Source organism: Melospiza georgiana, chromosome 11 (genome assembly GCF_028018845.1).
Source record: "Melospiza georgiana isolate bMelGeo1 chromosome 11, bMelGeo1.pri, whole genome shotgun sequence".
Taxonomy (NCBI): Eukaryota; Metazoa; Chordata; class Aves; order Passeriformes; family Passerellidae; genus Melospiza; species Melospiza georgiana.
The window spans coordinates 16,158,657-16,183,769 of NC_080440.1; the positions used below are offsets into that span (position 1 = coordinate 16,158,657).

Consider the following 25,113-nt stretch of genomic DNA (forward strand, 5'->3'; position numbering starts at 1 on the left):
AGTTGAACAGAAAACCTTGACAGCTCCTTTGATAAGAGCATGCCTCACCTCCTGGTGCTGGCATTAAAGAGTCTCTAGCTCTGTACCAGCACTTTGTAAGGGATGCTCTCACAGAGCCACGTGAAACACTCAGTACTGCAGAGACCCCATCACAGGAGGAGTGCTAGTGACTGCAGCACTACACAAGGCAGGTGCCACTTCAGCTCTTCAGACCCAAGGCAAAATTCTGCCAGTACACTAGTTTTTTTTAATTCAACTTCTTGTTTGTGCATGGCTCAATCACAGTTCCTCACCTGCAGCTGCCTGAACTAAAGCATGGCCATGCTTTAAAAACAAGAGGGGATCTATCAGAGAAGCAGCACTGAGCAGAAGGGACAGGCTGCATGAGACAAAGGTGGGGACACCTGCACACATCCTGGTCACTCTGCCCCAAGCCCTGGCCAGCAGGGTCCTTCCCTGTCAGAAAAACCCAGAGCAATGAACAGCAGCACTTCTGTCAGGCAGAGATGCCAAACTAGCAAAACAAAGTACAAGATAACAAGCAAGAATAGAAGACAGACATGAAAATCCACTGAAGTAAAACCAGACATTGATTACAAGGACCAAGCTGAGCCACTTCTGCTGTGCCACGATCAGCAAACTCCTTGTGGGGCTGCATCCCAAAGGGCACAGCACGAGTCTCTCTTTCCCCTGTGCCTGTTCTCCTTTCTGTGCAGTCAGAAGATAACATGTTATCTTGTACATGCTGAGGGCAAAGCACAGCTCAGGCAGAGGCTCCCTGCCTGCCCAGCTCAGCCAGCAGGCTGCTCCACACATCCCACCCTGGGCTCAGCTTGGGGGCCATCTCACCCTTTACAGACTGGGTGGTTCCTCACCACCAAGGCCAGCAGAATCCTTATCTCCCAGCCATACACCAGCAAGGCAGATCCAGACCTTGACTTCCTTTGGCTGCCCACAGGACAGGGAAGAGGGTACAAAACCAGCTTGACAGGCTGGAGAGGAGGAGCAGGTGCAGTTTAGGTCCAGCTCTGTTGCCCACCCTGTCCCTGCTGCAGCCTGTCTGTGGCAGGATACAGCACCTCCAGGAGAGAGTTCTATCCTGCTATGGAAGCAGTCCTCAGGAAAGAGAGAAAGGAAGACAGAGCAGGAAAGGGGGCTCAGTATTTGCAGGTCTTAGCTCTTCCCCCTCTCATTTGAAAGGCTTTGGCTCCCTCAGTAGCTGCCAGCAAGGAAACAAGGCCATTGGAGGCAGCCAGGGATGCCAGGTACCGAGGAGGGGGAAGGATGTTCTGACCAGCTCGCTGCTCACCTCAGGAGACACAGGATCAAACACAATTTAGGTAACAAGCCAGGGCAGATTTGAGCCTCAGCCCAGCTATCCAGAAAAGGAGTTTTAACACAACATCCAGGGGAGCTGCTCAGTGAGGCAAAAGCCCAGCAGCACACACAGCTCTGCTGTCATCGGTGCTGCCACAGTACCAGCACACCGGGAGGCTGGGACAGGGCTGCACCAGCTTGGGAAATCTCTTGAGTGCACTCTACCCTGGAGCAGGTTTTGCAGCATCTAGGCTGGAAAGGCAAAATATTAATTATTTTTGACTAAAGTTAGTAACTTTTACTTGTGCCAAAAACTAGGAGAAAGAGAAATGTAGTGTGGTGTAGCAAGAAATGTCAAAACAAAATATTTTTTGTTCTGCAAAGTGAAGAGTTCACTGTAGCCACAAAGAAGTCACTAACAGAAAGAAGTGGGAAATCAGAGAGTTGTATTTTTAGTATAATATTCCTTATTCTAGAAGTAATTATTTTAAGAATGTCAATCTATTCAGACAGCATTATAGGGTCCCACATATCATCGTGCCAGTCAGAGCTAAATTAGCAGTGATTTGTGCTCTCAATTATCTCTGGTGAGCTGCGAGGGAGGCGAGGATAGGGAGGCAAAGCAACATGCCCTTATCCAAGAGCTGGGGTTTGTTTTGAGGCATGCCTGGAGGAACCAGCCAGCCAACAGGATGCTGCACCACAGGCACCCCGAGGGCTGAACACTGACTTCCCCAGGCAGACAATCATCTCAGCAAGGCCAAGCTCCTCCATTCAGTGTTCAGTCATATGGGTGGCCCACTACAGCCAGTCTGTCTGTCTAATAGGGACATCTGCACTTCAGTGTTTTCAAGGTCTGGACATCAGGAGAGAAGCAAGGTGATACCTCACAGCTGAAAGAAGAGCCCTTGGCATGACTCCTCTTTACATCTCAGAGCTTCTCACCCTCCTGTAAATGCTCCAGAAAAATGGTCCCCTCATGCAAAGGAGCATCTGCATGGTACAAGCTTGGAAAATCTCCCCAGGGGATTACCTATCCACCTGGCAGGACAGGAGGGAAGCAGGGGCATTGAACATTTAGTACCCCAACTCAAGGAAATGAGTGAAGAGTTAAAAATCTTTCTGGGATGGGCAGCGCTCCAGGAAGATAAAATATTCAGCACAATTATGTTACTGGACACCATATTTCTGACAATAAATTTCATGCCTCATATGCCATAACAGTTATGATTTCAGGCAATAACCAAAGAACAGATCTTCATCCTTTCACAGCAACCCAAGAAAAAAAGATTTGTAAGCAAACCTGGCAAATCTCAGAAGAGGGTATTTTTTATTATTATTTGGTCTGTCACTTTGGTAGTCAGGCCTGGAAAGGGAAGATCCATTTCTGGCATGGACCCACCTCCAGTGCTTACAGCTTCATAGTCCCATGAGAGGTGGCAGTGGAACCTAGCACTTCACAACAGACCCCACCAAGTTCATAAGGACCAGTTCTGTCTTTGGTGACACTGCAGCACTGTTTCCCCCCACTGGAGCACTTTTCTAATATGACTATGCACAATGAACCAGAAATTCCCTCTGCAGACATGGCCCAGGCCAACATGGCAAGCCCAAAGAGCATCAGCAACTCTTTGCAAAAAACAGGCTCAACTTGCCTCATTTTTCTTTATCCTTCCTACTCTGCATGGGTTTACTCTTGCTTAATGATGAGCCTTCCTGTGAAATCCCAGTGGGTGGAATTAGCTTCTAGCTATACCATGTTTCAGCTCCCATAGCTCCTCAGGGGCTCTTCCTTCCCCCTCTGCCTGCTCACCTTCTAAATTTTGAGTGTGGTTGCAGGAGAATGTGGACTTTTTTTAAATTTAACTTTTTAAATCCATGTCTCCAAATAGGTTTTAGTACCACTTTATGACATTAGACAGCTCCCATACTGTAACCCCAATGAACCTGTGTGCAGCTGGTGGGGAGGGACTCCCTGCAGGTACAGCTCTGAGTTCTTCAGGGTGAAGCACTCTGTGCCATTTTCCATCAGTGAAGCTGTGCTGGTGTGCACTAGCAAGTGACGTGGTTCTTAAGTATCATCCACTTGATATTGCATCTACGAATCCAACCTGAACTCCAGATCCCAAGTTCTCCCCTAGAGATCAGCAGACAGCCTGCACCAGGCCTTTCTGGTGCTCAAACAGCTGCACAGTGGAATTTTCAGTAGCTCATTTCTTGGCTTCAGCTGGTTTATGCATTTACTAGATACAATAATTAGCTTCCTCCCTTCACAAGAAGATTCCAAAACAGATTTCAAAAAAAACCTTTCAATCCCTCTGTAGTCAGTGCTTCCAGTATTAATCCATTGAAGTACTGCATTATGTTCTACCAGAAGAATTAAACAGGAAAAGTGGGAAGCTCTCTTACCTGTAATTGACTGACTGGCCAATAGGAGTCAAGTGCTGGCAAATTGGAGGTGTAATTTCTCTTTAATTATGGCATTAAAAAAATTACACGATATACCTATTTAACATGCAAAGGAGTAAAATCAAAGCTAATAAGAATAAATTGTAAGAGAGGACATGTACAAAAATGTAGTAACAATCCTTTTGTTTTTTATTACTGTGCTCTGCTGAAGAGAATGCTGGCTGCTGCACCATTGTATTGCCTGGAAAACATCCCCAGCTCTAAGACCCTGCCAACATGCAAAACTGCATTGCACAAATGCATGGCTACATTCAGAAATATCTGTTGTAACCCAAGTGGGTGTATATGCTTTTCATGCTGCACATGAGGTTTGTATCAATCCAGCTGAAGTTCAGTTGAAATGAATGCACACAAAGCCCAGACACACCATTCTGGAGCTCAAATATGAACACAAATGAATGGATGAACCATGAAGAGTTCTGCAAGCCTTCAGGTAAACTCATTTAACAATGCATTTAAAAGAAAATAGTGTGACCTATGTGTTTAGACAATGGATTACAACCAACAGTATAAAATATCAGCAGTTCTGTTTAAGCCAATACAGCTACTAGTGCAAGACAGACAGTAGGAGTCCCATACAGAACTGGCATCTGAGAAGAACATGTCACTGTCACCAGAAAACACAAATACACCCATGCTTTTCTTCTGGGGTAACATATTTATCACTCTAGAGACGAGTCTATTTTCTTTAGATTAACACCCTAACTGTTATTCCAAATTGCTCAATTTCAAATCAGCTAGTCAGCACAAGAGTGTGGGCAAGGGGAAACAGGGTTTTATGGGGAAAGGGAAACAGGGAAGGTCTCAAAGGCTGTTTGATCCCCAACCTAATAAACCCCAATGAAGCTGTTCTGTAACTGCCCTAACCCAACCCAGAGCTCTGCTGCCAGGAGCAGAGCAGGTCTGGCCTCTGCAGCCTCTGCATCCTGATGCTAACTCAGGGAGCAGGAGGCTGATGCCAGCATCACTAACTGAATTTTGTTTTCTGGCACTTGGAAACAGTAGCCAAACAACAACTACAGTTTTACCTGCAATTATATTTAAAAACAAGGAGCTTCCAATGGCTAGCAAAATTATCCTTTCAACATTTCCTGCTTTGCTGTTTCCTGTTTTAAATTTTTAAATTTAAACACAAGTTTAAATTTAAAACACAACCTTCAGTCCCTGGAGGAAAAGTTCATTGAATGTATTATTTTTTAGTGTGTCATATAGGAAAAACTCGAGAGGTACATGCTCAGATAGCAGTGACATGCAGCTCCAGAGACAGACAGATACAAACCACACTCACTCCCACACACTTGACAAATGCATCTGATTGCCCAGGAACCAGAAGCACAGCCAGCCATGACCCTGCACGTGGATTGAGCTGAGAGGGGGACAGAGTGCAAGTGTTCACACAGGTGATTTCTGCAGATGAGAACATCCATTGCCACAAGAAAGGCAGCACAGGTAAAAGAAAGACAGCTTACCTTTCTGAGCTGCTGGACTCCACCAAATATCCTCATCACTCCATCAATCTCCTGCTCCAGCCTCCTGGCCCAGTACTGCATACTGCAAGAGATGGAGGGAAAGAGAGAAAGAGAAAGGGAGAGAAAGAGAGAGAAAGAGTCAGAGCCCTGACACCGAGCAGATAAGCAAGGGACTGAAGGGAGAGGGAGGAAATCAGTGCCTCAGCTAAGTTCACTGCTCTCTGCAGCACCAAGGGCAGGGCAGAGTACCAGGAACACACTGCTTTGAGAATTACAGCTGGGGCAGGTTATAAACTTCAAGACTTCAAAATTTATGCACAAGGCACCACAGAGAGAAGAGGGGAGAAAAAGGTACAACAAAAACTGCACGGCTTGAGGCTTTATTTTCTCCTTATATAAACATTTGCTGTAGATAATTATTTAAGCCCAGAGTGATTAACAAGGTCCAAGTGCTGTGGAGTACAGAAAACAGCTTATTTTTCAGCAGGGCTCTGTGGCAGAGAGCAAACCTCGAGCCATGGCAGGGCCAAAGGTGCCTTGTCCTGCTGCAGCAATGGATTATCACTGCAGCACCAGGGGAGAGACCTGGGCACAGCCAGCAGCCAAGCACAGAGCCCAGTGCCCAAGGGCTCAGCTGCTCTGCACCTTCAGCAAAGCTCAACCTGTGCCAGGCACGGCTCTGCCAGGCCCAGGGTGGGCACAGGGAAGGGCTGGAGCTGCCACTGGCACATCCTGCATCCTGAACAGAGAGGGAGCTGCCAGGCCTTCCAACAGGCACAACGCCCTTCCATGCACTCAGCCACACGGATTTCACCCTACAGCAATAACACCAAGTTAAAAACAACAACAAATAAACCCTCTGCTAAATCCACAGAACTTGATAATTCTCCTTCTTTTAATGAGATTTCCTGGCTTCAGCCGCTGCCCAGGCAAATGTCAAATCTCCTGTCTGACCTGGAAAAGCAACATTCAATTGCCTCTGCACCACTTGGCACTGCCTTCAGTGCTTTTTTCACAGCAACATTTCTCTCTCAATGGATGCCACAAAAAGGAGGGAAGGAGCAGAAGGAGTAGAAAGTAAGGCCAGCAGCAGAGCAAAGCTGGTGGGAGGGAGCAGACCAGCTCGGGGAGGCTGCACTTTTGTTAGGGTCACCTAATGATTCCAGTCTTCATGCAGAGACATCCCCCAGGCAACCCACACACACTCCCCCACAACCCCCAAACCATGGAGGGGCTCTCTCAGAGATCAAGGAGCAAAGAAACCCAACCATTTTTCAGCTGGGCACTGGAGGACTCTGAATTACACAGCACAGCCCAAAAGCTGGGCAGAATTACCCAAACAGAAAGATGCCCTGAGCTGAGGAGCAGAGCAGAGCTGAAGCTTCACTTTTGAGGCGTAAGGGACCAGCAGGACAGAGGGAAGGGCTGGCAGAGAGATGTGTTTTACTGAGGCAAAAGTCATGCCAGTCAATAACATGCAAGGCTGTGGATGAAAACAAGACTTAATTGTGCAGGCCAAGCCTTCTCAGTTTTCCAATGTAACTTATGCCATTTCCCATCTTATACTATTTCCTAATGCTGTCTCCTGTCCCCTGGAAGCATGGCTGGGGAGGGGAAATCTAGGAAGAGATGAATGAAGATATCAATAAACCCCTATTCTGCCAGAGGAGAGAGAGCAAAGCCTTCAGTGGGGCTGCCAGTGTGAAGGTACCAGGTCACAGACAGAGCTGAGGAGAGAGGTGGGTTTGGGGGTTTTTGTTTCTTTTCCTTTTCCAATCACTTTATCAAAGGTATATCCAGGTTACCCTGAGTATCAAAGTTACCCACACATCTTCTGAAGCATTTTCACCAAAAAATATCCATTTTTACACAAGGCATTCACTTAAAAAAAAGCCTTGAAAAACCAAAATTGAATTTATTTTCCCCCTCCTCCAGTTTGTCCAGTGAACTGAAAAAAATTAATTATGTGCTCATACTCAGCCACAGGTCTGAGAAACCCCACCGAGCACTTATGGAGCTGACACTTTTCCTTAACTTCCAGCTCTGTACAAGATCCTCGATTTCAGTGACACCTGCCTGTGTCAGCTCTCACCAGGAACACCTACACCACCACAGCAAGGAAAAATTACCTCCCATCTTGAGCTGTATCCATCAACATTAGCAACTGCTCCTATCCGCTTAAATGTCACGTATGGCCAAGCCTTCAGAAAGGATTAGTTAGAGAGAAGACAGAGGCATCAATATTACTCTCTTGGCATATGCTAAAGAGACACTGAGCGCTCAGTTGAGCTGGGATTTACAATTAATTTAAATTTAGTCAGCAGATTTGTTTAAAAAAAATTGTTTTAACTTATTCCACCCCCTGCCTCCGCCCCAAGAAGTACTACTATTTTGGAGAAAAGTCACTGGGTTTTTCATTCATGAGTAAAGCTGCAGATCCCTTTAATTGTGCAGTCTTAGGATACCTGACTCAATGTTACAGACCAGCAGTTTCCCAAAGAGTCCAGCTAAGCCTGGTGATAGCAATATTAAAAAGAAATAAATGCACATATTACACTATCAAATAAAAAGGACAGCATTTTGGCATAGCTCACACCAGGTTTCTAGATTAAAAAAAAAAAAGTAAGAGCAGAAGCAGCTTCTTTTTTTTTTTTTGGTGTAGTATGATTATCCAAGAACTTTTGCCCGTGGTAGTAAAAATTCTTTTTTCTACCCCAGCACATGCCTCACCCACATTAAAGCACTGGCAGAACTCTTGTCTGATCCATTACTATGTTCTTCTACCCTGGTAATGTCCAAGACAGAAGCATGCAGAGTGGGCCACATGCCAAAATTTGGAGGTTTCATCTCAGTTGTCATATACTGGGTTGAAAGTTACCATTAAAAAACCCCCATTAAACGAATGCCCTTAAAATTTATGTAAGATGACTGTAGCAAGGCTGCAGAGGGTAAAGAAGCTGCTAGCCCATGATGAACGTGGACATTCCTGTGCACACACTAATGCACATTAAAACATTAAAAATTTTCTGTAAGATGACTGTAGCAAGGCTGCAGAGGGTAAAGAAGCTGCTAGCCACGATGAACATGGAGATTGCTGTGTGCAGCATCCCCTGTGGAAGCTGTAAGCAATAGGACACGGCAGTCGCTGCGTTGCTGGGCCATCACTGCACGCCTCAGGTGCGGTACAGGGCTTGAGGAGCGATAACTCCTTCAGACACGCTGCCAGGAGTGCCCTGCTGCTCCTGTGAAATGGCATTTACAAGTAAAGCATAAAGAACACAGCTGATGCACTGGCACGGCTGTGGAGGTGCTCACGGAAAGGCACCAGGCTCCTTTACGAGCCATGTGCACAAACCTCCTAAAACCAAGCACCACTTTGGTGTCCACTGTAGTGAGGAAACACGGGCCAGCAGAGAACCTTGGAGCTCAAGAATTTGTGATGGCACTTAATAGCTCTGTGCCTGCAGGAACTGCATGGAAGGAGCCTGGCACATGCCCTGGCCTCTCTCTGGCAGTGACATGCCCAGCACATCTCACTCATCCCTGTTGTCTCAGCTGGCTCTCCCATTGGACTGGGAGTCTCCATAGGACTCTCCCAACCCAACAACTGTCCCAGACACATTCAGGATATCCATAAAAAATCTTTAGTATTGAAAAAATGGTTGTTTCCTTCACCTGTATATATTACAGCCTCAAGTGAAACATTTGCAAGGGAGGTAACTGATTTTTGAAAACACAACACCATTTATCACTGCCACTCCAAAGAAAACTACAAAAATGTTAATTGATTACATAATTTGCATATTTGATTTTTCTTACAGATGATATAAATTAGGCTTTTAAAAAGAAGCAGATATTCAAAACTATTTACTGTGTCAAGCAGAACATCAGGAGGCAAATCACTGCTGTTGCAGTTGGGGCCAAGAAGCAAAGCATCCCACATGTCCCAATCCTGCTCAGTGGGCACCTGTGCCTTGCCACTGGTGACAGCAGCTCTTTTTTAGGATTAGGGCATGTTCCATGCTTCAGGTCACCCAAGCAGTTGCAGAGACTTCCATGCATGTCCATGTTGGTATCTGAGGCTGCACTACTGCTCCAGCTGTGTAGCTTCAGAAGAAAATGATAATTGTCTGGAAAGGCAGGATACAGGCTGTGCTTGGCCCGCATCCTCCCACACTTGTGCACACATCAGATGGCAGCCTGAGAGTCCTGGCCTTCTGTACACAAACTGGAGATACCCACAGAGAAGCCACCAGTGCAAGCCATGCGCTGCCAGCCTGTGGCCAGCACCAGGGATGTGCCACAGCAGCTGAGCCCAAGGTCACTCTGTCCCTTGGTGGCTCTGGATATATGGGACAGACCCCTCACGGGCTGCAATGACACCTCCTCATGGCTAACCTAGAGGTGGGCAAGGCAGTCTCATAAACCACTAATGAGTATCAGCCTCATTGCAAGGCACTTCTCACAAAAGCACTGGGAAAAGAGAAGCAAGAGGAAAGAAAATTAGTTTTCTGCTTGAGGACATTTTTTCCTTAAAAGAAGCCTTAGGAGAGTGCTTGTTTGGCTGTGAACAGAAGAGGATGTTAGAAAAAAAAATAAAACAGGAGAACTGGTCCTTTTCTTTTGCTGCCTTCCTGGCCCCAAAAATAAGAGAGAGTCACAGAAACATAAAAGCACAAGAGAAGAAACTACTTGCTAAGTGGATCTACTGCCCCAAAGCTTATTGGGCTCTACAGAGTGTGTTCTGAACAAGTGTCTACACTTCACGCAGTGTGTTCAGCCAAGAATGCTTCACCCTGATTCATATGCTTTGGTTCAGTGCCCAAATATTGCTATTTAATAAGGTTATTAATTACTGTGTTGTCTAATTTTTGCTGTGCAGGAACTTCTTATAATTGGCTTATTCCTTCAAGATGCTTAATCCTTTAACTATAATAGCCTGTGTCAGTGCACACACATGCATGTGTGTGTGTGCAGGATATGCCCCCTCTGAGCTCTCTTACATACCTAGGCTGTAAAAAACCCACGTGAGCAAATATTTACCCATCAAGGAAAAACAAGTTGCCTTTTTATTTTCCCCTGAAGATACAACTTAGAGAGAACACCTGTTTCCTTCCAAATAACTTACTGACCGTGCTTCCAGACATTATCAAGCCTCCCACATTGTCATTTTATGACTGTGTTTTAATTTAAAGTATGTGCCCAGGTGTTTATATAAAGGAAGGGTGGGAAAAATTGCCTTCTGGACTAGTCTTTTCTTAATATTTATCAAGACATTATTCACCTCTACCATCTGGTCTTCTCTGCAATAAGAAAGCATCTTTGACATTATTATAGGGAGGAAGGACAGGACAAATGAACACTAGAACTATATCCTAAAGAAAAATCTTTTAAGAGACAGGAAAGGGATAGTCTGTCTACACTCGCCTCTTTTATGACATTATTTTGTTCTCCTCAATTCACACACTAACTTTCTGGGTCTGTTTCTGTCCTATCCTCTGCTTATTTTTTCAATTTTTTGCAGCAGGGTATGTCTTGCAAACAACTGCACCTAAAGAAAACCCCAAGTGACAAACTCCCTACCAGATCCATCTTAATCCCAGTTTGACACCCCATTGTGTATTAAAATATAATAAAAAGGGTAACTCTGTAGTTTTCTCAACCTGCAGCATAGATAAAGCTGAGTGAGGAGAAATAAGTCTGAGGGGAAAATTACACCAAAAAATTGTGTTTCATTAACAGCTCTTGAGCATAAATACTTCTGTAGGTTTCTGTGAGAAAACCAACAGTAATCACCAACTTGTCACCAGTGACATTTAGGACAATAGGAAAATTGTTCCTTAAATATGATTTCTCTGTCAAAAACCAGAAGCATTACCCATTCAAGGTCTAACTCCACTTGAGAACAGAAAAGGCAGTAGCTGTTCAGTCAGTCATAGATATGCAGGATGGCAGGGGTTTCAGGAACACTTCTTCCACCACTTTCTTGCACTAAGACATCTAAATACTTGAGCCTTTTGCATGAAGTGTTCTCTAATCTGTTCTTTAAATTGTCTGCTGAAGGTGAACCCAAGATCCCCACAGTACCTCTTCCCAGCTCCATTTTTCAGCACATGGTAAAGAAGTTCCCTTTTTATTCACCCTAAATCTCAATTTCCTCTTTCCACATATCCCACCTACAGCCGACACTGAAAAAATCTTACAACAAGCTCCTAAGAACTGGAAGATCATGATTCTGTTGCATCCTTTAGAGTAGTAAAATAAATAGAAAGGGAAACAGCTTTTCACAGCTTTCTCTATTTTGCACTGTTTTCTAAAACATTCATTCTTTTCATTGCCCTTCTCTGGATTCTCTACAGTGTGCCTATATCTCCAAAGGCTCATGCCAAAAAGTGAGGTCAAGTACTCCAACAGAAGCCAAACCCAGTGCTGTATGAGGAAGAAGACATCACCTCCCTAGTCTTGTCCAAGAACCCACTGAACACTGAAGAATAAATGTGCCCTTCTGCTATGACAGCGCTTGGCTGACTCAAAGTGATCCACAATAACTCTCAAGATCTTTTTTGCCACGCTGCTACCCAGACGGGTGTTCTTTATTCTGTATTTGTACATTTCATTTCTCCCTCATAAGTGCAGTACTTTGCATTTGTTTTCAGTGAATTTCATTTTGCTGATATCCAGCTCGCCGTTCAATTTTTCTAGATCATTTTGAATTCTGGTAATGCCTTTCAAAGTACATCCAACCCCTCCTAGCTCAGTGTCACCTGCAAATTTTATAAGCATATTTCCTATTCCGTTGCTTAAGTTATTAATGAAACTATTGAAAAACAGCAGGTCCAGGGCAGATCCCTGAAGGACCCCACTTGAAATGCCCTCCCAGTATGACAAAGAGCCATGATAACTATTCTTTGAGAGCTGCGTGTCCAATCAAAATATCTTGAATTTCAAACTTTACAAAAAGCTGATTTGGAGTATTTGATATGCAAAGGAGCTGGAGGCCAAAGGATAATGCAGTGAATAATTTAAAGCCTAGGAGTAGATTTGAGGAAAACTTCAGTCTGTTGGTGGATGATTTGCCCACAGACAGAGGAAGAAGAAGCCACTGAATGTGTGAGCTGGTACATTTGCTTGGCAGTGTTGGGAAAGGCCCCACACAGGCACCAATTTCTTCTGAGCAAACATGTGCACAACCTCTGACTGATACAGCAACGAAAAGTAAAAATGGCAAAGCAAGCACAGCAGGTATTTTTTGCAGACCACAGGGCAGAGGATAGCTCTTTGCCAAAAGGCCCTTCCAGCCTTGAACCCAGTACCCAACCAGGACCATAACAAACAAAATAAGCCAAAGGCAATGGCTATCAGCACTGGAGCAACACCAGCAGTATCCTACCCACAACAAATAACTGTTTTTTTCAGAGCCCAACTAACACAATGCCTTAGCCTCCCTGCTTTTTTGCAACCTCTGCTCTCAGTTTACATCTGGGAACTCTGTTTCCATGGCACACTTGCTGATGTGCATCAGGAGCAAGAGCAGCCCATGGCTTCTTTGCACCATCTTCGCACTCTCGTCGCACAGGATTAGAACTGGGCTCCTTATCTCAAAGCCTGTCACAAATCTAGACTTGAAACACAATGAATTAATAAATAAGTGAATAGGTGTCAGTTTTATGGAGCACACTACCAGTATAAATTTCACCCAATGCAGCCACTTGTCATTTTCAGCACCCCTTGAGACCCCAATGGCTGATAACTCTTGCACGTCACTTTGCAACCCATTATACAGATGAAGTTTTATGATAAAACCTCCCTCCTCTCTGCCTCCTGTTTTACAGATGCAATCTGAGTGGAGGCTGAAGAGATCCCATCCCCCACAGCAAAGATAAGGTTACAGAGGGTAGGTCTTAGTAAGGATTTTGCAAGCTGCATGAATTATTAAAGTCCTTTATGATATAATGACAGACATATCAGGTTATTTGTTTATTCTGTGTATAATTCATGACTCTCTTGGGAACTTGACAGAAGTAAGATCGCTTGTTGCATCTTCTTGTTCATTCCAGTAAATCCTCATCACCAGATGGAAGGCTGAGCCACCCCTGAAGACAAAATAGCCACAACTTACAGGACGTGTACCTGGGGCTGGAGATGGGAGAGATTTTTACTCAGCGTGGAGACACAGTGAAGCTGTCATTGAGTATGTCAGGCTGGATGGCTGGAAGATGACAGTCTGGGCTGTGCTTCTCTATCATGCCATCAGAACACTGCCCTCTAAAGCACATGCAAACAACTTTATGATTACATGCTATGAGTTGCCCTGTGCTCCTCCTGAGCAACAGCAGGACCATCCAAGCTGATGCAGGCTTTTATAAGACTTCAGGATAGTTCACAACCACCCCCTCCTGGCTACTCAAATAGTGTGATACTGGACAAAGCAAACAATTCCCCTTGTTTGGATCATTTTTGTAGAGTCTGGTCAAGATATTGGACAAAGCATGATAAAGAGGTGCCACATCTTGATGGCTGGAACTGAGTTTTGAATACATACATTATAGTCATTTCTCAATGCTGCTCAAAGGGTGAGGGAGATGTGATGCTGCAGCAGGAAAACAGGAGATGAAGGATTGACTGGAGCCCCTGGAAAGGAAGAGCTTCCCAACACTCAAGACTCTCCACCTGGAGATGTTTCTACTGCCAGGAAGAGTCAAATCAACTCATGGAGAGTTGTAGCAAAACAAAGGTGGCCAAAGTGCCAACAGCACAATGTAAACTCTTACCAGCCACTTGACTCCAGAGGACTGCTTTCAGCATCCTCCCTGCCCATGGCAGATTTCAGCTGATCCGAAACAAACTTGGCACAAATGATCAATCTGATCACTTGTAGACAAGCAAGGAGTTTGGTGGAGGACTACTGACTAGTCAGAACTCTGCTGAATTTGTGTCAACAGCTTCCCTGCTTACCAAGAAGAGATGCCATTAAACTCTGCCACAAAGACCTCCTGCTACCAGAAGCTATTTAGGAGCATCCATTGTCATTGCTTCAGCCTCAAACCATGTCAGTCCAGGTCTCCTGGGGTTTTTGGAGTAGCCTCTCACAGCACCATATGTAACATTCTGCAGGGGTTTCTGGGCATCACTGTCACTCCATGCCTATCTAGTTAAACCCCCCACCTTAAACAAGCCCTCTCCACACCATCCCCCTACCTGAGAGTTCCTGGCTCCTAAGAGAGCATTGTAATCATTGTTATTATAAAGCACTTAGCGATGCTCGTTTATTGCATCTCTCACCAGCCAAACCCCCAGAACCCTGTTATTTCAAATGCAGTTGCCTTCATTTGCAGAAGCTCTTCATTGTATTAGTCCCTTTCAGGAATAAAAGAAAAAAGGGGTGGGGGTGGAGAGCATTAAAAAAAAATAAATAGCAGTTTACTGCATTTTATACCATTACCTCACTACTTTGTGATACGCATCTAAAAGCTGTTTGTAAGACCTTTCCTGCTGTAAGGTGGCATCCAGACAAGCTCTGAAGCAGACAGAGTGGAAACCTGAAGCCCAGTTCAGCTTTGTCCCAGTACTGCTGCATCACCCAGAGCATAACAGCAACAGGGATGAAGCTGGCAGCTTTCACAGGTCAGCTCCTCTCTCCTTCTCCCCGTCCAGCTGGGACAAAGACTGCCCCCTCCACAGGGAAAAAACATCTACTACATATTGCTCTGAAAAGTAATCCAAGTCTGTTCCTCTGACAGGATAAAATCTGTATAAATGGAGCTGCCTGAACCACACTGGGAATACTCAGAAGGTGCTACAGCATTTGTTGTACATGGAAAGGATGCTGAGCTATCAGGCTGTTTCCCCTCTCCAGCCACAGCCAGCTTTTCACACTGAAAATAATTCACCTCCTGTCCTGGAGAACCCCATAAAAAGAAGATCAACAGTAAACTGTCAAATCCTCCTAATATGTCCAACAATAATATCTTCCATCTTTTTCAGGAGGGGAGAATGGAGCTACCAAGGTGAAGCAGTAGTTTCAAACCCAGACAGACTTTTGGGAGCAGAGTCAAAACTGCAGCTCAACCTCCTGATGCTAACTTTGATGTCTGCCCTTGGAAGACAGCACTGGAGCACCAAAGCAAAAAACTCACACACCTATGGGTACCCCAGAGCAGGTTTGCTCCCAGCCCTCACACACAATATGCTCACATGTAACTGGAATTGAGGATTATGCCACAATTCTCTTTTTGCTTGAGCATCAACATTAGATTCAAAAGCTCCTGACATCCCAACACCCCATGAACAGAATGTCTTGGGCACTTTCCTGTAAGAGGGAAAAATCCCAGTCTCTAATGTGGTCCTCTCAATGGGGCCCGTGACATCACCAGCCCCTTTCTGTTCACAATAATGACTTCTTCCACACGCCAAGAGATTTGAAATTACCTGTGAAATATATTTCCCTAGGCACAGGCTCAAGAAGCATGTAAATTACTGAGCTTAATGGCCTCCAGAATTTCTCTCCAAGACACCTAGAGAGAGCAGGAAATGTTCAGATGGTATCTCAGGTACTGTCCAAGGGGTTAAATGTCCAAGACATGGTCAGGAGGTACAGCCCTACAGCTTGCCCAGGAACTGCTCCCACTGATGAGCACTTGCCACAGGGAGGCAATAAGCATAAGATCCAATTCTAAATGAGTGCCTCATCAGCACAAAAATATAATTTTAAAGAGAGCATTTCTTGGGAAAGGTGCCTATCCATAATTTACATGGTACAAAGAGCCAACATAGGGCTTATGCAGCAGAAGGCACCCATTTAATTTGGAGAAGTCCAGTGCTGAGCACTCAGCAGCAAAGCCTCTTGCCCTCTGACTGCACAGAGAACAGCACTGCCCAAGCTTTGATGTTCAGGCATTTGCCAGGGAACAGTGTCCTTCAGAGAAGCTTTTCATCCACAAGGACAGTTCCCATCCTCCCAACAGCAAAGAAAGGGACAGACACTTTCCCTGGAGTCCAAATCCTCCTGCCCCTGTTTTCTGTTCTTGCATCTCAATCTGATGTCTTGTTAGCACATAGTAGAACAAACATTTATCCCACAACGAAGAGCATGGATTCGTTTAAAGGAACACAGGAGGAGGAGTTCTGTGATCTGGTTGCATTTTCTACTCCACCACTGACTTACTGGAGTGTCTGAAGCCTTCGTTTCAGCAGCAATAGGAGCAATAGGGAAATGCAAGCAGTGTTACTGAGCACGTGTACAAAACCACAGCAAGGAGGGGAAGATGGAGAGCAGGACAAGATGCTCACAGTGCAATGGGGAGGGGTGGCAGGGGGAACAGCCCCAAGGGCATCATGAAAGAATTACCTGTCTCCCCAGGGAACAAGCCTGAGGCACACATGCTCTGCTCCTGATGCTTGCCAAGAGTGACAGGTTGGTCACCTTTTAACACACAGTGGACAGAAAGTAGGGCAGAAGGTCAACTGGGGATAAGAAAACACCTGGAAGATAGGCCTGGCAATTGAAAAATGGGCCACATTGCTCAGTGTAAACCTCCTCAGAGCAAAGGTGTAAGACAAGGTCTTTGCTGAGATTCTTTTAAAGTGAGAACCTGCCCTCGTTCTCAGCCACAACCATCTTGCTAACCCACATACTGCCAGAAGCTGTGGTATCACAGCAAGATTAACACAGAAGCAATTTTAACAAACAGCAATTTCCAAGCTAATTTCCTCACTCACAAGCGTGCCACTGAGGGCTGAAGTCCGTCTGGACCTCTCAGAGCTATCTGTGCTCAGGATTAACTATACATCACTGCCAGTAATGCAAGCACTCTGCTACTCAGAAACTATTAGAAGATAAATATTAAACCTCAATATCATAGCAGTAGAAAAAAAAATGAGGAGGAATGTCATTGTAATAAATACTGTAACCAAGCCAAATGAGGAAGCAAGGTTAGTTTCATGTGGAAAATGAGACACAAAAAGTAGAATATACTTGGCATAGTCCTCACTTTGCTCATGGGATCTGGACTTGTGTGCAATGAACATCACAAACTTCAGAGCAGTTCAACAAACTGTGATTCAGGACTGCAGGTTGGCAGTTGCAGATGAAACAGGGCTCTGGCCACCAATTCCACCCAGCCCTGAATCACCAGGCCTTGCACATGAATCCTTCATCTAACATAGATTGTTACATGGAGAAACTGCAGGTCCACCATTACTTGTGGCCCCAAGACAGGCCTCAGGTCATGCAGCTGGAGCATCTCACCTGCAGCCCAGGCAGGTCCCATTTCACCACACTGCAATCATCCTGACATTCCTCCATAAGAAGGACAGGTACATTAACTACACCTTTCCTTTGGTTTGGTTTTCTCTGAAAGCAACTTCATGTACAAGAGCCCTCATGTTATCCAGTGAGATCTGAGAACAACAGGAATGGTACAAACACAGAAATAAGTAGATTTAATTAATAATGAAAGTCAACTATTATGCCAGCTACCATAAAAACACTGTATTTTTTTTCCTGGCAACCTGCACTTCCACCAGCCAGCTGTGATGGCTCCAGAGAACAGGATGGGGTCTGGCAGCCACTCCCCAGTGGAAAGGTAACTGGCCATGCACTCAGCTGCCTGAGTCCCCAACGAAGTGACATTTATTAAGAGGCCCTTATGAAATAAAAAAGGCAAGGCTGCTTTCAGCACACATAATCACATTCATAAACTGCACAAACCAGCAGTGCTTTCAGCACAAGGATTCACTTGGAATGGCATCAAGAGGAGAAGGGCAGAAAAAGAAGATTCCCACACAGCAGTGATGCCACAGGCAGTGCTCCATGCAGAGCACCAGCCTTGGGATGCATCCTCACCTCTGGCTTGGTAACACTGCCTGCTCCAGGAAACACAGCCCAGTGAGGCTGGAATGAAAAGGGGCAGGAGAGGAAAAGGTAAGGGCAAGCTCAGCAGTGACAGTGCTAAAGTGAGACCTCATGTCAAAATGTGGCTGTCAGAGCCCTTTCATACCCAGCTGCTCTGTCCTCATGTCTGGGCAGGGAGCACAGGGAAGCAGGGGGAAAGTGAGGGTGTAAATTCACCTGTGGAAGGAGCCACTTGGCATGAAAAAGAGCCCCAAGCACCTAGCAGACAGCTGAGGTGAGACAGAGCTGGTTAGATTTTTCTCTACAGTAAAGACTAGATCACAACAAATAAACATAGCAAGCAGCAAGTGACACAGAAGGGTTCCATTTAGCCTTAAGATGATGGGTAAAAAGGTGGTATTGATGTCAGAAATGCCAACACAACATTTTTGCTGCTGGGTCAAACAGGCGGGCAGGTGCTAAATGGGGTTATTTGGAAGCTGAGACCAAAGCATCAGCAGACAGTAGATGTGTTAGCTGCATTTCTTTTCTCCACCTCACCATCAAAATACTACCACAAGCACCACCATGTTTAAAAGTTAAAAGACAAAGGCCTGAAAGTTATAATGGGCATAATCCTACAAACATCATTACATCAGGGATGAAATTGTCCCAGTATTTTTTAAAATTTTCTTGACAATTCTCAGCTTTTAAACCTACACAGCAGAGTACAGCAGGCAAGACTTGACAACAGCAATTTTTCTGCATTGTAACAAGCCTAACATCAGGAATGGCTCAATCAGAAATCCCACAGCACACAGCCAAGGGGAGGGCATGAGAGCATCCCTATGCACAGAGAAGGTCCCTTTTGGTCTATGCTCTTTGAAGTGCTGTTATTCTGTAGGAGGCAAAATAATGTCATCAGTTTGGTCACTGATCAACAATTATTAAGACTTTCCAGCCAACAAAAACAGAATAATTAAAAAGTAAGAATTGCATGAAGAGAAAAATATTGATTTTTTTTCATACTCATGTAATTTACCCTCCTTTTCAGAGCAGGCAGGGGAGGAGGGGAAAGCAGAGGAGTGCCCAGGAAGCTTTGACGCATGCCTAGCTCACTGTCTCTAAACCTTTTCAGCTTGCTGGCCTTGAATAATTAAGTGCTTTTACTTCCACCCTTTTCTTCCCCTGGTGTGCATGACACAGTGCTGCAGAAAGTTAACTTTCACCTGGACAAGGGGCATCCCTCTCCCTGCAGAGGTACTGAAAGCACAAGAGCCCACACAATACTTCCCACACACTGATCCCAAGAATGTGACACTACAGTGAACACTGAGCAGAGACCTCTAATTTACAGGACTACCTCAGACATGAGGAAATGGCACTTCAGCTCCTTCTGGGTCTACTGAGTTTGTTATGGAGCAATAAAAAGACGTTCAGCCACTCACAGCCCAGAATCTGACTCAATCTGCAACACCTGATAAAGCTGAACATTAGGTGCTTTGCTTGGCTTAAGTCTGTCTCTATTTTGGTGTTCATGTCACAGCTGCCAAAAATCTGCCTGTAAAACCCACTATACACTAGAAATGCAAACAAAGCACTGCATTCATGATCCTCCCTGTTTCATACTGTACAGAAAGTGTTAATTAGCCACAATAGAGAGATATTACATGAAAATTAATAGATGCGAGAATTCAAATACAAGAATGTCTCTGGTTCAACAGAAATTACAGAGAGCTCTATATATTTCTTTATATATATTTCTGAAGGGTAAGTAGCTTATACAAGGTTAGCTCTAAAAATTATTTAGATATATGCCCCTTGTTTTGCTTTCCTCTTTGGGAGAATGAATGTGAACTCAGACTTTAGATATGGGATTCTTCTGGACTGCAGAATATTAAATGCCCACTGGAGAAGAAACAGAGCCTGACAGCAAACTGGCAGCTTGTGACAAAAGTTGCAGAACCCAGCTCTGTTATGAGTTGAGAGGCATTGGTATTTATAAGGAGAATCATATCCTCATTTTTCACTTCAGTGGAGATGGATACAGTACTTTCCCAATTCTTTCCCAATTCGACTGTTTAAGAGCTGACTTTGTGCTTGCCAAGCCAAGAGGCTCAGAAGCCCAAAGGCACGGGGCAGGCTCTGTGTACCAACAAATCAGGTGCACAGTGGCAGCCACACCATGAACCTGTGCTGCAGCACTAACTTTTAGCACTGAAATGGTGTTGCAGCAGGGACTGCAGCAAGCCCACGCACTGCTGCCAGGACTCCGACTGTTACTGCCCTCGCTCTCCGTGTTAGACAACACTGACTCAATGCTCCTGTGGACACACATGATCCAGGTTATCCTGAGCAAACCTCTCTGGTCAACAGCCACGTGCCCCGCACACTTCCAAGCCTCTCGGCTGCTGAATGCCACACAGAAAAGCCTGGCCAGCTCTGGCCTGAATCTTCTTTTACTGGAAGTAAATAAGAAAGATAAGAAAACCTCACCAAAATGAGTATGTACTTTAACCAAACTACCCCTGCAAACAGCATTTCTACAGATGGGAAGCAGCCAGTACTTTGTAATGAGATTTTCACCCTGCTCTGTCCTTGTGCCTGTGCTCCCCATCCTTTCCAGCCCCCACCCTTCCCTGAAGCATAGGCTGCTTTCTAACACTACATGGATTTTTGCTCCAATACACAGCATGATCTAACTAATTCGCACTTCATTGCTCTGCACACCTCATCATTTGCACATGAAAACAGCAGTCTCTCTCTATCCCTCCACTTGCTGCCTATTTCTTCCTCCTCCTCCTCCTCCATCCCCCACCTCCAGTACCTCCTCAGAACAACTCCACTACGGAAGCTGCAGTGAAGAGGCTCACATTACCAGGACTCCATTGCTTTTACAAAATTTACTAGTGTGCTGTGAAACCTCATAAATAATTCAAGATAGACAACCTTTGTCAGGTAAATGAACGTGTCTCTGTACTGCATCACTCCGGGTTTTCTATCACAGTGATACTCACTGTAGGCACAACCCATATTGATTCGGGAATTCCCCAAGTGTCACTGTGGGAAAGGGTAGAACAGTTTTCACACCAGCAGAAGGCAAGGATACCCAAAGTCTGCCCAGGACTTCGGGAGACCCAGAACAGAAACCCAGGGGTACAGACGTAGCTCCAGCCTAGTCTGTGCAAAGCACAGCTCCATCCCCACTCTTCAAGGACAATGAAAGAAGGAACAAGGTCGAGGGAGGCAAGAGCCGTTCTTATTATAGAACTCCTTTTCACTGGAAGAACTTCAGGGATTCTGACATACACCAGAGCTAAAAATCATGTTGCATCCTGTACTTATTGCGTTTAACTCTACGCACAATCAGTGGTGTCGCTGCACAAAGAGATAGGCAAACTCAACTGCTGCTTTGACAACTGTGCCCAAGGCTTTACCATCATTATTGACCTAGATGGTTATATATGGCATTTAGCACCCAATGTGATTGCTGTCAGCAATTATCTCCTCCGGAGTGCTCAGTCCCAACTAGACGTGCGGGAGGAGAATTGATCCTGGCTCTCCTGAAAGGCAGTTTCACACAGCCTTGGGAGCAGCTGTGCTGCACAACAGCTCCTGCACCGTCCGCCACCAGACTGGGCAGCAGCTTCCGAGGAGGTGGCACAGTAGCCTAATCACAAGCGAGGATAACGACCTTGTGATGAGTTAATGAATAGATACAGAAACCACAGACTGTGCACCCTTTGTCTGGCCTGACTGCGTTCAGATCCTTGTGTCTCTCGCCCTGCAGCCCTCTCACCCGTAACAAGCTCATCTGGTTAAATATCCCCATCGCTCACACATCAGTCAATTCGAGAAACAAGTTGCTTTACAGAGGAAGAATGAATCCTTTGGTCTGCATAAACACCTTTTAGTTCTCATTGTATTTATGACCAAAAGATAATGGCTGAGACAGAATGGGAAGGGTTGTAGGGAAACTGTCAAAGTAATGAAGGAAATCTACATGCGTTCTGCAAAAGATCGAATAATTCAGCCTAAAGAAAACCAGGCCAATAGCTTGTTGACAGAAACTGACTTTCCAGTAACAACAATTTGTACAACCCCATTCCCCATGCAACCCAGCAATAATAAACTCGAGGATGAAGGCTAGATTACAGGAACTGCTCTAAAACAACAAACTACTACCAACACCCCAGAGAGGAAAAATAATTTTGCTAACAAAACACATTTTGCTTTCAAGAGGCTCCTAGAAAAGTAAATATTGAAGCATTCAGTTCCCCTTCTTTCTTACTGAATATTTCACTCAAATATGTTGCTTGGTAATGACTTTTGCTTTTATTTCATCTCACTTGGGTATTTCACTGGGTGAAAAAAGCATTGTCTGACTGGTACAGGAGTGCGCGTGTTCCGTGTTGCAGCGAGCAGATGCCCCAGCATGCCAGCCCTCGAGAGCCGTTCTGATGGCTTTTGAAGCCAAACTCCAGGCAGCTCATTCAGGGATAAACGCTCAGGTTTCCATTCAGACCCTCCCTAACCACCTTCAGCTTTCCAGGGGCTGCTGCACACACACACACACAAACACACACAAAGCTTCTTTACAACAAAGCTGCTGAACTCTGCCTGTCAAACACCAAGCAGGAGCCCATTTCTACTCTCAGGTCCTTGTGCAGGAGCCTTATTGATTTCAGTGGGAACCCACACACACTTTCTCAAGAGAATTTCAATTAACAATTTCTCAATGTATGCAGTTGAAAAACTCAAGCTCCTGAAACCACAATCTTGAAGGGGATGAGTGCAGGCAGATTATGGTGTTGAGGTGTCACAGGCAAGAAAGCAGCAATGCTCTGCTCATTCTCTATGTGAGCACTGAGAAGGAAGCACTCAGAAATTAGTTTTTAAATAGCAAGAAACATTGCAAATGGCTTTTAAAAAACCTTTGTTCCTCTTTGTGAGGCTCTTCTTTTACCTCTGGGAAGCTCAGGGTGCCTCTGCACACCTCAAAAGTGGTTTCTGCCACCAAGCAGAGCCTGCACAGGGCTGTTGCAGGGACACTGGGGATTTGTGCCTCCACTGAGTACAAATTGTCACAGAGGCTGCTCAGCTCTCACAGGGATGGAGGGCCAGGATCTGTCAGTCACTCCTGGTGGTAGATTGCCCTCCCAGGGAGCTGTCTCTCTGCTTAGTGGAGCACAGCAGAAGACAAGCAAGGCCATCTCCCAGCTTCTCAGCTCCTTTCCAGACAAGTTCCAATGCCAAGCATCAAAACCATAATTGGAAGAGATTTTCTGACTGCACAGCAGGTGGTCAGTAGAACAAGAGAAGGAGCTTCCTCTACATGGCATTCTGCAAACCCTAAAGCATCCAGTCCTAATAGAGTTATTTATTTCAAGCCCTGCTAGCCCAGATGTGCTATGACTACCAGCATCATTAACCTAATTTGGGGTGAAATGACAAGTACAAATCAAAATCTGCTACAAAGAAGTGGCTAATTTGGAAGAGGCAGCCTCAGGCCCACCTTCCAGTGATGATGGGAAGATATTAAGCCTTACTCTCTGAGCAGGAGTCTTCACTGCTCACCATTTGACAGGAACAGGGGTAACACCTCCAGCTTGCTGCCCAAAACAACTGTCTACATCTGACAAGTGCTAAACCTGTTGGAAAAGCAGGACTGGACCATGGACACCACAGTGGCACTTTCCCCTGCAGACATACCTTTCTGCTCTGCTGCCTGGTCAGAGATGCCCTGCAGAGCAGTGATGAAGCCAAGCAGACATGCAGCAATTCTGCACACACCTGCTTCCTCACAAGAAGCAAATGGCTCTCCACCCTCTAGCAGATGGCAATTTTCTTTCAAGTCCAAGTGACTAAAAGCTTTGCTGGAAAGTGAGGAGGGGGTTTGTTCTGCTCCCCAGTGGCAGCCACATTCCCCAGCACTCACGTGCACGATCTCCACTAACCTGAGACAATGGCAATCCAGGTACAGGACCTCCCTGACTGACCAGGCTTTCAATTATCTCATACCAAACTGCTCAGAAATTCAAGCAGAGGTTGTTACCATGCTGCCACAGGAATCCCTCTGTGTACTATTTAAAAGAAAAATTAACTGCAACCAACAGCCTTCCTTTCCACAGCCATTAATCCCGTTGCCCACACAGATGCACGTTCTTGTACGTGACCCTTCCTAAAAGGAGCCTTGTCAGTCAGTGGCCATCACCTAACGCACCCACCCCAATGGGTTTGTTCCAATCTGGGATTTTGCTTTTTAAATCTCAATGAGAAATTCCCCTTTGGACAACTGGCTGAGCCGAGCTTTCCTTAGCTCAGCATAAGATGATTAAAACCATGCTACCCGGGAGGAGAGAGATAATGTAGAACACCAGCGATTTATCAGGGACAGAACCAAGAATCAACACACCGACAATAATTAATACAATTGTAAACAAAAATCAAAACCAAAAATGTTCTTTATTTTCTTCCTTCCCCCCCTTAGGCAAGATATCCTAATCGTTCACTCTGCTGCTTGCCAGAATGAAACAGTTCTGGGGCTGCTTAAAAAAGCAGTCTCATTTTTGAGAGTCCTATAGTAAAAGATGACTTCAGTGATTTACAGAGAAAACCTCTAAAGACAAACATGTTTCTAATCAATGCTCTGAATCATTCACAAAGGTGCATTGTCCAAAGTAGGAGAAAATTAGCTGGTAATGGGAAGAATTCAGCAGCACAGCTCATCAGCTCAACTCACTCCCGGTAAATCTGACCAAAAAATTTAAGTTAGATCCAGCCTCTTTAAATCAAGAAGGTTGCAAATAGGTAACTACTCGGGGGGAAGAGTCAATTGCAGGGGATTGTTCAAGCCTTGGTGCCGGTTACCATCGCACTCTTAACTCCCATTAAGTATTTCCTTCCCAAGAAACAAATAATCACAGCAGCCCTAGGGCAGAGCTCAGCAGGCATTTCAGCCCACAGGTTACAGCATTAACCTACTGCCCAGCAATTGTGCATCATCATCAAATATCCATTCGTCAC

The 25,113-nt window shown here is 45.1% G+C and overlaps 1 protein-coding gene across 2 annotated transcripts in view; it reads right to left on the minus strand.

The window, feature by feature from the left end:
* CACNA2D2 (calcium voltage-gated channel auxiliary subunit alpha2delta 2) overlaps positions 1–25,113 on the minus strand; it is a 213,293-nt gene that overhangs the window by 185,928 nt on the left and 2,252 nt on the right. For both annotated transcript variants that reach the window (XM_058031659.1, XM_058031658.1), the window contains exon 2: positions 5,256–5,337. In XM_058031659.1, the coding sequence (XP_057887642.1) occupies positions 5,256–5,337 (82 nt within the window). The remainder of the gene's footprint in view (positions 1–5,255; positions 5,338–25,113) is intronic.